Here is a 15,337-nt window from a genome sequence, read left to right as displayed (position 1 = left end):
CCTCAGATAAGCCTATAGCTTCTGTGTGTGTGTGTGTGTGTGTGTGTGTGTGTGTGTGTGTGTGTGTGTGTGTGTGTGTGTGTGTGTGTGTGTGTGTGTGTGTCTTGAGAAGCTGAAGAGCCAAAACCATCCCCTCCTCAGAGTCCTTGAAGGGCAGACCGAACTCCAGAAATACTCCTTATGGCATTTCTCGATACCTCTTTCTCATGTTTAGAACTTTTACTGTTTCTAAATCAAGGTCAACCTTTAAAGGATGTCTATAAACTTAAACTTGTCCCCATAAGCTTCACACATGTGTTCCAAATGACACGTCATGTTGCCAGATGCTTGCGATTTACTATGAGGGCTTGGATTATGCTGGTATCCAGTCAAGTGGTGCTATACTTTGGCTGCATCTTCCCGCTCTGTGCGCTCACTTGGCTGCAGTGTCAGGTACAAACCTGACGTTTTATTGGCAGATTCATTGCTGCCATCATAACCACACCTCGGAGCATAAAACAAAAGCAAAGGTTTTGCTTGCAGGTGTATCCAAAATATTTGATGACTTCTGAAACAAAGTGTGGCTGCTGCTGAAATGATGGATTATGAAAGCTCATTTAAATGGTTTACTACTTGTTTTGTACTTCTACAGCGTGGAAGTAAATGTTCCAATACTTAATGTCTGTGAAGGTTCTCAGTCATCCAGGTCATCGTAGTCTAAGGAGCTTGGAAAGAAAAACGTCTGCATTTCTTTAAGTTGCTTGAAGATGTTTCACCTCTCATCCGAGAAGCTTCTTCAGTTCACTCTTTCCAAGCTCCTTAGACTCCAATACTTAATGATGATATGAGCTGAAATGGGATACAGCAGGATAGTCATATTAAATGTCCTTATATCACAGCCACATTGTTTTGTTGTGCTGTTGTTCATTAATACAGTAATCGGTAATCTCAAAAACGTATATGGTCACACTGTACAGGACCACAGCAGGACTTTTGTAAGTTTATAGTTCATATTTTCTTTAGTTTTCATTTAAATCTAATTCAAGTCTGCCTCTGTCGCGAACCAGAATCTGATAAATTATTCAGACCGGCTTTATTTTTCTGCTGTAAATGTAATGAAACCTTTAACTCTTAGGCTACTGTTTCACATTTTCTGCTGCCTCTTTTGCTTCTGCCTCAGGAGAATATCTATCCTTAATCCTCCTTACAAAGCTCTGATTATCTCGGTATTTGCACAACAACAACAAAAAGTCGAATTGTGGCCATCACCTGACAGCATATTTGAGCGGAGACAAGGAATTCAGAGGGAAAATGCACCCTAACTGTACAGCGAGGTTTCCCTAAAGGTCAGCTGTGATTTAGGGCACATACACTGAGAATGTGCATAGAGACAGAAAACCTGTTTTCAAAGCCTTTTGCTGTAAATTCTGCAAATGTCTTAAAGTGTTTCAGACAAAGATGCAGCATTACACATGGTTAGGCTTCGGCAGTATGGATTCTGTAGTCTGACGTTCATGTTGTCTGAAAGCTGCCTAGAGATTCACCTCTTAATCCCTGTCCACCTCTCACCTTCCCCCTCGTATGATTGGCGCCGATGGAAAGTCAAATGAGAACACACATGCGGCGATGAGGCTCCAGAGAAACATCCTGCCACCTTAAAGCTGCATTATGCCGCTTATGACTGCATGGATTGATCCATCTGCAGTGTTGTGTTCGGGGATTAGGGCGACTCGTTCTGAAACGCTGAACACACAAACATTATGGGGCAAAAAGCTGGCCGTTAAAGCTGCACCAGGCAAGGTTTCATATTAAGCTAAATCTGGAGCAAATCACTAACCGAGAAAATCATAACCCTACTCGAATAAAAGTCCAGAGTGAGATTTAGCGGCCAGCAGGACAATGAAAGGAGAGAGCAGAAGTGAGGTGGAAGTTTGCTGCCATTAAAGGTCGCATGTGGAAATATTCTGGTTTTAAAGGCGAGGTAAAGAAGCAGAAGAGCTCACAAGAGACGTTTGCTGATTGTTCCGGCTGATATCACCTAAAACCACCAAAGCACTGATAGCATCACAGAGTCTCAGTGTTGCTAAACCAGGCTCAACAGGGACTTAAGAAGATGTTTTCTCCCTCTTTCCTTGTAGCAGAGCTAATCACATGAGCTGATAAGAAAAAGAAACAAAAAATATGTTGTGCAGGTCAGAGAGGCTTTGTGACAACAAGCGTCCTGCATGCAGCCAACGAGGAAGTGGCAGGGTCATGGTCCTGGGTCTTTTGATCCAGTGCTTTGTGTTTTTTATTATTATAATCTTGTGTTCTAGTTTGCTCCTGTTGTGTACTGTGGTTTAGACTTTTTAGTTCTTTGAGTTTGGTTCTGTGTTCCCTCTGTGTCTGTACCATGTCTCTGTGCATTTCCTGTTTTATTGTGAAGGCCCGTGTCTCATGTGAGTGTATTCTGTTTGCTTCCTTGTCTCGTCTTCCCTAATCAGCTGCGTTGCCACCTGTTCCTCGTTCCCTCTTGTGTCTGCCTGTGTGTGAATGTGTGTGTGAATGGGTGAATGACCTATGGACTAGAAAAGCGCTATACAAATGCAGGCCATGTATTTATACTGTGTGTCATCTTGTGCTCGTCGCTGGTTCGTCTGTGTTAGTTCCCTGCGTCATTTCCTCGCATCCTGTGTTGTCTTCCCATTTTTCCCTGCGTCTCTGTGTAAAGGTATCAGGTCTGTGTTTTGTTAGCTTGCCCAGTATAGGTTGTCTTAGGTTCTGCACATCCCATCATCACACGGCTTGTCCCGCTGGCCGTGACAGGCAGAAAACCGCCTGAGGCTGAAAAACAGTTCAATCCCAATCAGCAGCCTTTCATTTTCAGCCATGTTGCCTAAAACATTTACTGGTACTATTTGTTGAAACCAAACTGAACACAAAACAGATCTTAAACACGGTAAACTTTACATCCTCCTTCGTGCATGTTATCTTGTTTACTAAAACAAAAGTGTAATTCCCTCCATTACACCTGTACTGGTGATGATACAGGTGGCTGTACTGCTAGCCGCATGCTAAAACTATCTTCTGCTAAATAAGTCACTGACTTCTTGAAGTTGATGCCTTTTGGAACATTTTAGAATATGTCAGATAAGAGAAACAGCTTGTTGTGTGGTTATTTGTACCTGGAAGGTAAGACTGAGCAAAAACTGTGCAAAATGTGAGCAGATCTGATCTCCTGAAAGCGTGGTGGTGAGTGCCACTCACCAAAACTGCATGTGGATTTTTTCATTCATCACCTTTTCAGGTCTTCACCCGTATAGAGTTATGCCCTTTGGTTTACGTAATTTTTCTGACACTTTGCAGCATCTGAAGGTTTCAGACGGTTGGCCGGCTGGTTTCAGGTCTGCAGCATAACTGGTGGTCCAGGAAGAATCTCCAGCATGTATGCATCTTGTTTGATACAGTTCAAGAAGTCAGTATCATGGTTAGCACTAATTAGCAGATATTTGTGTCTGAACTCACACAGTCTGTAAACGTGTATTGCTAACCAAGCTTGGCAACCTTAGCTGATCATTTACATGCAATCACAGGGTAATGACCAGCAGCAGCTTCCAGAAAGGTCAGTGCCAAAGTGCTAAAAGCTGCAGTTTAGACTCATGTCACAAACAGGTGAACAAATGAGCAGTATGGCAGTCTTGCAGCAACAAAGTCTCATTAAGGGACAGCAGTCAATACAAACAGTCAAGCCTATTTGCAAACAGCTGACCAGAACCTATCCAAATATACATACTTTACCCAGCTGAAAAAGCCTAATGTGCTCAGCATACAACATAGTCAAGTACCTTTCGCATCAAGGGTTGGACTTTACTGCTTAATGATCGCATTAAAATGCTTGTCGGCAGCTCAAATAAGCCAGAACTTGACCTTGGTGTGCAGTTTTAACATTCTGGCACTCAGAGGTTTAGAGGATACATTTCCTCATAAACAGCATTGAGGAAATTGTTCAAAGGTGTGAGTCTGTTCTACGTCACGGTGAACCATAACCATGTTTTTAATTACAAATGATCAGATGAGGACAATACAGGTGCAATTCCAAGAGTCCAAGCTCTTTAACACGGTGTTTAACAAAAACTGTAGCGATAGCTTGTGCTGGTATTAGCTGATAGCTAATATTCAAATATATTAGCTGTCAGTTGTTGTGTCATTTGTTGCTTTATTTAAAGAAAAATGTTGTTCAGATTTTTTTTTTTTATACAGTATTGTTACAATAGTTCTTCAGAGCTGATATCAAACAATAAGACAGAGTTTAGGTTATAAATTAGGGTTGAAGCTCCTTTGCATAGCACAAAAGTGGAGAATCAGCTGTGGCCTCGCTTTGCACGTCTGCCTCATATGTACTCTGACTGGGTGTGATGTGGGAAAAGGAAAGCAGTAAAGAGCCAGGAGAGGGAGAGCGAGTGACCTTCTGTTGCAGGTTTTTCTTCCTGACAGCAGTCGTTGTCGGGGCTACACTAAATTTTTGGTCTCCACTGGTTTTATTAAGTCACACAGTCACAGTGTGTGTGTGGGACTGTGCAAGAGAGGGTTTGTGTGTCTGTGTTTGTGCATACTCAACTTTTCAAAGATTTCCAGCAAGGCAGTTTATTTTGCATCTAAACTGGATTAATGCAACGAAAGAGCATCGCCGGACGAACTCTTCCTGAACACTGATGACTCATGTCTCCCACTGTGATGTTATCCGTTGGTTTACAAAGTTAGCTTCAATTTAGCAAATTTCCCATCTCCAAGGAAAAACATAGCCTGGGTTACTGTCCAAAAAGAACATGGTGTTGTGTAAAGTTTTAAAAAACTAATGACTCAGACCTCATTCTCCTATGAAGGTGGTGCACAGCTGGCTGCACTCAGCGATCCTTCAGCCCTCAGTATAAAAGCTGGAGGAGAGGAGAGAGCTCTGGCAGTTTAAAGGTGGCTCGCCCTAGAGAAACATGTGTGCCAACCTTGTGAGCTGTTCGTAACAGTCACCTCCTGCCAGCACTTTAGCTTTTTGCTGTTCCACCCCCTCATGGCCTGGCTCTTTTTGGGGAGGATGGAACAGCTGTTTCTCACAGATACCTGGTGCAGTTTTAGTTTCAAAATTCTTGGTTCAAATAGGAATTTTTGGAAGCAGTGACACAGATTCTGCCTGATTCGCAGTAACAAAAAAAGCGTCAAAAGCAAATATTTGAACTGGACCTTTTGTATTTTTGTATTTTTTTGTGGTCATTACAATAACTGTTCTGCGAGGTCTGTCAGTCTGCACTCAGAGAAAGTAACTTACTGTGTTTTAGGGTACAAGGCTTGTCACCAGCACAGTATCCTTTGAGGCAGTGGTGTCCAAACCCAGGCCTCGAGGGCCGGTGTCCTGCAGGTTTTAGAGGTGTCCTTGATCCATCACAGCTAATTTAAAGGTCATTGGGGGGTCATAGACAGACAGAGAGCTGGATTGCATTTGTATGGAGGTGTGGTCTCATTCCTGAAATTCAGATAGATTATCTCCAAAAAATATGGCCTTAGTTTCAAGGTCTGAATAGTGACATCATTATTGTAACACTGCATTTGTTTTTGGTTTTTTGACAACTAGGGAGCAAACCCTGAAGACTTCTGATCTCACATATCTGTGTGAAAATGGCCCCAACCTCGATAAACACCCCTCGACACCCCGTCATTCATTTCCGGTCAAACTGAATAAAACACTGAAGTTCATTAACTGTATTCTAAGTGTCAGAAAGAAAGATTGCCCAGGATATGCTCATTGACTTGATATGTGGAAATGAGGATTCACAGGTAGCCAATGCAGTTATAAGTTTGCTGCTATTAAATGTGTTTCATTGCTATGAAAACATGTCAGGCAAAACTGCAATATGATGGGAATTTTTAAGACCACCTTTTTAACCACTCTCTGCTTCCAGCCTATATAAAAGGTCGTTGATATATAGTTATACGAATGTAAGTATGGCAGGACTTTGCTAAAACAATAAAGTGGATGATGTCTTCTTCATTTAAAACTCTACTACTGTATATGTAGCTTGACTCATACTGAGGCCTTTAAATCATGAATTATGGAGCCTTATGTCAAGAAAACACTACCCACACTAACATTCCACCCACTCCAGTCACAGTGCAACAGCAGAAATGGAAAGTTCACATATTTTGAGCAGTTTTGCTTGAAAACAGCTGTTTTCTATACCGTAACCTAGATGTCCTAAGACATTCCCATTTAATCCAAATTGGCCCGGATTAAATAAAGACATCTAAGAATGGCAACACACGCTAACAGGCTGAAAGAGTGGTCGGAGCTGGTTTTCCTTCTGTGCATTCTCCTCGTTGTTAACCTTTTAACATTACCTCCAAATGAATGGAAACATTTTTCTCCAGCAGAACGGCAGTGAAATCATTGTTGTTGCTTGTGGTCGGCGCAGGAATGAGCTGTTTTGTCTGCAGGTCGCAGCTGTGGATATATCCTAAAATTAACAGTATAGAATTCCAAAGGAGAGCACGGCCACTAGGCACTGTTATGGGATGGACAAACTTCTTTCCTAAACTTTGTCATGATTGCTTTGTGGAGCAAACAGTGAGCGAGTAACCATAATTTAAGTGGTGCTTTTTATGATCATTGGTAGGTTGCAGAGCCCTCCAGCTATGTGTGTTCTGCTTGTTTATGTGCGTTCAGCCTTTTTAGGAGCCGTTAAACAATCTGCTGATGAGGAAGATGGGGTGGGGCGGGAGAGATGAAGACAGATGTCAATGGCTGCACAGGTGAGTTGGTGCCAAAGACAAAGGATGTCACATCACAAAACGAGGTTTCCAGGTCAGGACGGGTGATTGGATTAAAGCAATAAACGAGAAGTGACTGATCCTGATATGCTGTTAAATTATTATCGGTTTTTATTCTATCCCATCTCACTGTAGGGCATCAAACAGACACTAATATCTTTTCAGGCAGGCTTCCGGTGCTGTTCAAAAAGCCTCTGCCTTAAACATACCAGTACTGAGCCCACATTAAAAATAGTATTTTTATTGTTATCACAGGATAGTTTTCTATTCTTTTTTTCCTTTAACTGTGAAGGCATGTTGATTTCTATGAGCTGTGTTTCTGTTTGCACTCCACTGTGTGTATTATTTGTTTCACTAAGTGAGAAACTTAAAAAAAATTTCAGTTGACAAATTAGATCCGAGATTCCAGGATCGTCTGTTGGTGTCGTATGACAGTATGGTCCAGCCCTGCAATAACTGCATGGATTCATCCAACTTTATTGCTTAGAATTCTTTGTTGACAGTTATATTACATTTGTCTTTATTGCAATTTGATAATGTCAATTAAAGCTGCAAGCAGCAATTAAAGGGCCCTTGCACCTTGGTGCATGCAAACATGGGTGTGTTGCAGTTGAGGCATTTCCTGCATTCGTGTGGATGTTTTACACCCTGGATTCTGACTGACAGCAGCACAAACTAGTTCCTTATCAATTCCTGTGCGCACTATCTGGCATTCAGGAACCACTAATCATGTGTGTCATTGATGGAACGCACAATAAGAAATTAAAATACATGAGATTGTGTTTATTGCCAAATGTTGTTTTTCTTTTGCCTCCCAGTGGTGATACAACTGTGGCACCTAGATGTCTCCAATCTGAGGTTTCTATCAAAAATGTTCAGTCTGTCCTAAACTTGACAATCTACCTTTGAGTTATGAGATGATTTGTCAAATGATAGAAATACAACTTGCTGGCAAGAACATGCTTCAACAAAACCACAGCTCATATTCATCTGATTAAATCTGTGGGTGGAGTTTGTGTCCTGGGTTTGTGGGTTTGTGCCTGAAAACACAGCAAAACTGTCCTGGGTGTTGATTCAAACCCAGGACTTTCACAGCCTTTCTGTGGGGAGTTCGCATGTTCTTCCTTTGCTTCCTCACACGGATCAAAGACATGCCTCTTAGATGTGGATCCTAAATTCTGTTACAGCCCGAGGCCTTTCGTGGGGTGTGTGTGTGTGTGTGTGTGTGTGTGTGTGTGTGTGTGTGTGTGTGTGTGTGTGTGTGTGTGTGCGTGCTTGTGTTTTGATGCAGGAGACTGCAGGAAGTGCCAGTGTTTTGCGAGGCTAGTTAAATGTTGGTTTTGTGACTCTCTTCTTTGTTGCAGCCAACAGGCTGGTTGTAACTTGACTGTTGATGGTGTAAGTAGCTTGGAAAGGAAAGCGTCTGGACTTCTTTAATTTTCTTGAAGATTTTTCACCTCTCATCCGAGAAGCTTCTTCAGTTCTAAGAGCAAATGGTGGAGAGTCCCAGATTTTAAGCCCTTTGGGAGTGTCCTTCTCAGAAGCTTCTCAGATGAGAGGTGAAACATCTTTAAGGAAATTAGAGAAGTCCAGATGCTTTTCTTTCCAAGCTCCTTAGACTACAACAAAACTGGATGACTGAGAACCTTCACTGACATGTTTGGCTGTTGATGGTTGTTAACCCTGGAGTAGACGATGATGAGGGTCCAGGGTGTGTCTTATCCAGTGACAGCTGGGATAGGCTCCAGAAAACCTTAAATTAAATGGGTGGTGCTTTAGATTCATTCTGTCACACCCACTTGCGAAACCCATGAAATATGACCCATGTGTCGAGTCTAAGTTTATAACTTTTTACGGTTTACACCATTCACACCCCCCACCCCCACTCACACACAGAATTGTGACATAATATATGTGCAGAGGTTGAGCTGCACAGTTCTGACTGTCTGAGTTTCTTTACTAGCACTGATAAATAATTTATGAGTTAATGGCATTAAAATGAAATACTTTCCATGCCTTTGCTTTAGGTGCGCCCATCCCCGTAGGCATTGATGTGCAGGTGGAGAGCATCGACAGCATCTCAGAGGTCAACATGGTGAGGATTTTTAATGGCATGTCACAGAGGAAAGGACCCAAATGCAAGATGTCACAATAAAAGTCCAAAAATCCAAAATAGGAAAGACAAGAAATAGCAAGATCCATACATGAAAGGTAGGATTTTGAAGGAAGGCGAATAAAAACAGCTAGATAAGCTGATTTAGGAAAGTGGCAAATAAATCCAATAGAGAAAAAAGGAAGCCCGGGAAGTGAGAGGATAACTGAACACAGGAGATACTAATTGGACCAGTAATCAGAAAGGGAGTGTGACTAACAGGAATGAAGGAAGGTCACAAGTAAATAATCATAAAAGAGGCTGCCTAAATATATTCCTGAAAATGTTGGTTAAATGTCTTAATACAATAGTTTTTACACTGTAAAATAAATAAACAGATTAGTAGATTAAATAAACTATTGGGGTGTTTAACAGAGGTTTGCAGAATCAGGGCCAAACAGCTGGCACTGTTCTTAAAAAGGCCTCAAACCATTTGTGTCAAATGCTGAATGGAGCCTGTGGCCCAGATATGGCCTAAAAAGAATCCAGTCAGACCTGCTGGACTGCTCTGCACACAAAGAGGGCTTAAATTATGAACTTTTCACTGTATTTTAGATCAACAGGCTTTATGCTGCCAACAGTGGCTCAATAATTTACACATTTACTAAACAGGCAAACACTTCCTGCTTTTGTCTCTCCTCCCAGGATCCCTCTGGGGTTGCATCAGGAGGGCCATCCAGGATAAATATATATATATATACATATATATCTGCCAAATTAATCACATAGATCTAACCAGTGTGTCAACCTCTTTGTGCATTGTGCTGCAAATCATTAAGAATTTATTGCGTTTTAGAGTTTGGTATTAAAAGCGCTGCCAGACCACAGCTAAATAAGATCATATAAGTCATTCTGATGAGCCAAAAACAATGTTCCTAAGACAAATTACACCAAAAGCTGTCATATTTTGCCCTTCTTTCATAACCTTTCAGTAAAAATAAAATCATGTAGACAAACTGAACTAAAGAGATTCCTTAACTGTAGTTTTATGACTTTATAGTTTTATGACTTTATAGTTTTATGACTTTATAGTTTTACTGACGTCACTGTTTGTCAGTTGACTCTCTGGCTCTTGATCCCTCAAGTGGCCAGCTTTGAAGTCAGCGCCATGTCTAACTTAAAAGTTCTTCCAGCCAAGAGAGATGAATGAGAACAGGACGGTGCTGCAATGACAGCCTGATCTAAAACAATGGAAGTGTTCACCCCAGGTTCAGGCTCTGCCTGGAACCACATTTTCTGAGCCCCCAGATCTCCCATGAATTCAAACTTGCTTGAAAAACATGAATAAAAATTAAAGAAACATAAGAAGTATATGTTTCTCTGGTGTGTATCTGCCGTCTGTAGGACTTCACCATGACTCTGTACCTGCGTCACTACTGGAAGGACGAGAGGCTGGCGTTCCCGTCTAGAAACAACCAGAGCAGGACTTTTGACTCCCGGCTGGTGAAGAAGATCTGGGTTCCCGACGTCTTCTTCGTCCACTCCAAACGTTCCTTCATCCACGACACCACCATGGAGAACATCATGCTGCGGGTTTACCCTGATGGAAAAATCCTCTACAGCGTCAGGTAGAGGGCAGGTGTTCAGGTGGATGCAGAAGTGTTAAGCTGCAGAGAAGACGATGAAATCCTCTGAAGCTTAGTGCAGCCAATGTTTACTTTATTAAATATATGTGGTGTCAGGAAAACATTGATTTATTAGGGTTTTTTTCATATAATAAAATAAGTAAGTAAAGCATCCCATCTTGCACTGTGCATGTCTGTAGCATCCCTTATGAACCAAGCGTCCCTTAAACTATTCAGAAGCCTCACTGATGGTTTATAAGATGACCAGGAATTTCATTAGGTGCACCTGTTCTACTGCTCATTGACCTAGACATCTGATCAGCCAATGACGTGACAGTAACAATGACATGGCAACCTGCTGAAGTTCAAACTGAGCATCAAAATGAGGAAGAACGGTATTTAAGTGGCTTTAAATGTGACATGAATGTGAATGTGAAGGTGATTGTCTGCAGAAGACAACACATGCTTGAAGCAGATGGGCTACAGCAGAAGAGAACCCGATCAGCTGCCACTCTGCTCAGCTCTGCCCAACAGGAAACTCAGACTACAATTCACAGACAATAGGAAAAATATTAATTTTTCATGAAAAAAATTTAATATTTTCATGTGTGTGCGGGTGCACGGGTATGTTGGTATGGGTATATATATATTTTTGTAGGTTGTGTATCCTTGAGGTGAAAATGTGTATATGTGCGTATGTGTATATACGTATGTATGGATAGACAGAAACATATATGTATATATTAAAAAAAAAAAAAAAAATTTACACATGACATATAATGTAATTGCAAGGAGGTATTTTTGTAGTCTATATACTATATAGTGGAAAAGGGGTGGGATTAAATAAGCTTATGCTTCTTCCTGCTCCTTTTTGAACATGAACTTTATTTGGAGTTGTGGTTGCTCGTTTTCCTTTTGTTTTGCTTTGTTCATTTGTCTCTTTTAATTCTATTTTGTTGTACTTTTTCAACATGTTCAAAATAAAGATTCAATCAATCAATCAATCAATCAAAATATGGCTGGTCTGAGAAGTCTCAATTTCTGATGCAACATTCGGAAACGGCATAAATTTACAGATCATTCCATCTCCACAATGACCACATCTCTATGCATGGGATGTGTTAGAGCAGGAGATCTGATCACGGATCTGCAGCCAGCTAATTTGCAGGAACGGCGGGAAGCTACCGTGTCAATAGCTTCACACAATTGGACCAAAATCTCTGAGGAACAAATTTCTGCCACGAATTACATTATTTTCTGAAAAAAGGAGGTCTGGTATTAAGCAAAGTGTAACTATCTGAACTATCTGGTGAGTGTGTATCAGATGTGACAAACTGACAAAACAGAAATTGTTGCAGCTAGGAAAAAAAAGCTTCTAGATTCCTGCTTTAATCTTTGTTTCCCTGCCCTATTTTCACTTTTCTGACTCTACTTTGGTTTGCTTGAGTTTCAAGGGAGTAAACTGTAAGAACGAACAGTCAAGGACAGCTGCAGGGGAAGCTGTTTTATATCTGTGTGTGTGGGTGTTTCAGGGTCACTGTGACGGCTCTCTGCTCGATGGACTTCAGCAGCTTCCCTTTGGACACACAGAACTGCTCGCTGGAGTTGGAGAGCTGTAAGACGCATTCAGTATATACACACAATAATAAAAACTTCACGTTCTTTAATCATAAAGTAACACATAAATGAAAGGTGGATAATGTCAGCTGACCTCAGTTCTTGTCTTTCTTCTGTTTTCCATCTCCCTTTGTTTCTAATTGTTTCTCACTGTAGACGCGTATAACGAGAATGACCTGATGCTTTACTGGAAGAATGGCAACGACTCTCTGAGGACGGATGAGATCGTATTGTCACAGTTCTTCATTGAGCATTTCCAAGCCTCCAGTGGCCTGGCTTTCTACAGCAGCACCGGTGTGTATAGCACAGGTTGTGTACCTGTAGCATCTGCGGGTACTCACGTTTAGAGACAAAACACAAGTCAGATCATTATGCTCTAAAGCAGGGTCTCAAACTCCAGTCCTCAGAGACCAGTGTCCTGAAACTTTTCCATGTGTCCCTACTGCAACACAGCTGAATACAATTAGTAGGTCATCAGTAAGATTGTGTCATAAAATAATGGAAGTGGGAGCAGATCATATTTAGTAGTCACAAACATATGGACACGTCTGTCTCTTTACTTGTAGATATATTCTTTTAGATTAGAGTGCTTTTAAAGACCTTTGGGATGAACAGGAACTCCAACCTTATCATCAAGTGTCACAGTTTGCTGAAAAGACTGAAGTTTTTCTGTCTGTCTTTGTCAGGCTGGTACAACCGTCTCTTCATAACCTTCATCCTGCGGAGGCACATCTTCTTCTTCATGCTGCAGACGTACTTCCCCACCATGCTGATGGTCGTCCTCTCCTGGGTCTCCTTCTGGATCGATAGACGGGCTGTTCCTGCAAGAGTGTCTCTGGGTATCATTCATTAAGCAAATCCTAAGTACAACCACCTCAAGTCCCAGTCTTTCTGCTCTCTCCTGGCTCTTTAACCACAGTTAAAGAGGCACATTAAACCTGTAAATAGTGCCGTTTCGTTCTGTTCCTTTATTGGGGTGAAGCCTAATGACTTCAGTGATGCTCTAACATTTTATTTTACACCATCATTGATCTATTTTATCCTACACTGCAAGACAAATGATACTGCCAGGATAACATTTATATGAATCTAAAACCTACTGCATCAATATCAATTTGACACAGTTGATGGATATTTTTGATATATATTTGTATTTTTCATCACATCTTATACAGAGTTATATAAACCACAGAAGACAGAAAAACCGGGTCAAGTTGAAGCAAGTGTATTTAGTTTGTTCTGAGTCAAAGTTGCAATATTAACAGGTGGAGTGCTAAGTTGATGCTAGCAAGCTCCATCTATAAACTGTGTGAGTGAGATACCTGTTAATTTGTGCTAACAGACCAATTAAAAACTAGGATTTCACATCCTCAGACTGAAGAACAAACATCATGGATGCTCTGTACTTCACAGCAACATGACGAACACAATCACAGTCCACAGGTTCACTTCAATGACTCCAGCTGGTGGAGCCAAGGCTCAGCAGACGGTTACCACCTTACACTTCTGTGTGTCAGCACACCTGCTCATCAAAGTTATAACAGTAAATGGATGGGTTCCAAAGAAATGTCACCCTCTGAAGAGTTGCTGTAATCACGTGTATCTAAAGGCTTTAACGTGGCAGTCTGTGCAGGAGGATTCATTTTGAAGCCAGCCTCAATGCAAATTTAAAGAACTGCAGTTTTTGGCTTCTTGGTGTCTACACTCATGTCCAAAAACAGAACAAGAACAGCCAGTCTTCACCAAACATCACACGTTATTTGAAAGAATTTGAATGTCATATGTGAAGTCTGTCTGTGTTTTCTCGTCCCCTGCAGGTATAACCACAGTGCTCACCATGTCCACCATCATCACAGGAGTGTCCGCCTCGATGCCTCAGGTAACAGCTGTTTGTGAGAGTTCAGCAGGCCTATGTTGGCTCTGGGTGACCAAAACAGATGATCAGAAAGGAATTTAACAGCATATCAATGCCAAGTTTCTTTTAAATGTTTTGCATTTGCAGTATTTTTATTTATCTTGTGTGAAGCGAAATAGCCCAAAAGATGCTTCTTTGACTTAAACTGTACAAACTTAATCGTGGAGGAAAAGTGCAAAGATCAGGATCACATTTGGGAACTGAAAGTTTCATAATTTGTATAAACACGACGCCGTTTGCTATTTGCCATAATGCCATTTCCTAAATATGTGATAAAACCAACAAAAATGTGTTATGAATTAATTTACAATATATACATTTTGCAGCTTATCTTTAATATTGATAAAACTAGAATTATGCAAAATGAGGAGCTGGGATGGCAATTTTGTCACTTTTTTCTATTTTGTAACTAAAGTAGGAGGATATACCATTGACTGTACATTGCTTTGTTTTTGTTTTTAGGCTTTTTTATAAAGTCTGTTGAAACCCTATTTTAAAAATGGCAACAAAGGAAAAAAATAAGGTTAAAATATAAATAGATAAATGACAAAGGGGTGAACCATATTAAATGTGGCCCTGTATGTGTGAAAACGTGCGATGCTTTCCAGGTGTCGTACGTGAAAGCGGTGGACATCTACCTGTGGACCAGCTTCCTGTTTGTCTTCCTGTCTGTGATTGAATATGCAGCCGTGAACTACTGCACCACTCTGGAGGAGATGAGGAAGATGAAGAGGGGGAAGGTCAGCACAGCACAGGGGGGAAGGGGGATTATTATTGCGCAAAGAGCGAGGCAACATTTTGCTTAATGTCTCACTCTAGTGGCCAATCAGGGCCATTACATGTGCTGCACAGAACCCTCCAGCTGCCTCTTGGATCTTTACTAAGATTTACTCAAACTTTGACATTTTCGTGCAAAGCGTGAGAGCCTTTTTGGAGCCAGAGTATCGATTCAATTCAGTTTTATTAATACAGCGCCAAATCACAACAGTTGCCTCAAGATGCTTTATATTGTAAGGTAGACCCTACAATGATACATAGAGAAAGACCCAGCAATCATAAGACCCTCTCTGGACAAGCAGTTTATCAACAGTGGGAAGGGAAAAACTCCCTTTTAATTGGACGTAACCATTGGCTGCAACCTTCCCTTTCATGTGTGTGAAAAGCCAGTCATTGAGTCAATAGGTTTCAAGCAAAGTGGCCTCTCAAAGCATTAACAAAGTACTTCAGAAGGTGGAGCAGAGTTTAAGGTGGAGCATATTTTTAAACCGCTGAAATCACTAGTTTATTATTTGAGTTGCTTTAATCATAAATATC

At 41.1% G+C, this 15,337-nt stretch overlaps 1 protein-coding gene across 1 annotated transcript in view; it reads left to right on the top strand.

The window, feature by feature from the left end:
- The first annotated feature begins 8,809 nt into the window (after positions 1–8,809).
- Positions 8,810–15,337, top strand: part of LOC102208402 (gamma-aminobutyric acid receptor subunit rho-3-like) — a 9,117-nt gene continuing 2,589 nt past the window's right edge. Inside the window, exons 1-7 of the mRNA XM_005752672.2 lie at positions 8,810–8,869; positions 10,271–10,494; positions 12,024–12,106; positions 12,265–12,402; positions 12,795–12,947; positions 13,926–13,987; positions 14,632–14,763. Coding sequence (XP_005752729.2) covers positions 8,867–8,869; positions 10,271–10,494; positions 12,024–12,106; positions 12,265–12,402; positions 12,795–12,947; positions 13,926–13,987; positions 14,632–14,763 — 795 coding nt within the window. The 5' untranslated portion in view covers positions 8,810–8,866. The remainder of the gene's footprint in view (positions 8,870–10,270; positions 10,495–12,023; positions 12,107–12,264; positions 12,403–12,794; positions 12,948–13,925; positions 13,988–14,631; positions 14,764–15,337) is intronic.

Source organism: Pundamilia nyererei, unplaced genomic scaffold (assembly GCF_000239375.1).
Source record: "Pundamilia nyererei isolate P.nyererei 1_Seehausen unplaced genomic scaffold, PunNye1.0 scaffold00371, whole genome shotgun sequence".
NCBI lineage: Eukaryota > Metazoa > Chordata > Actinopteri > Cichliformes > Cichlidae > Pundamilia > Pundamilia nyererei.
The sequence above is the reverse complement of the archived record's forward strand: the minus strand, read 5'-3'. Positions and strand labels throughout refer to the sequence as shown.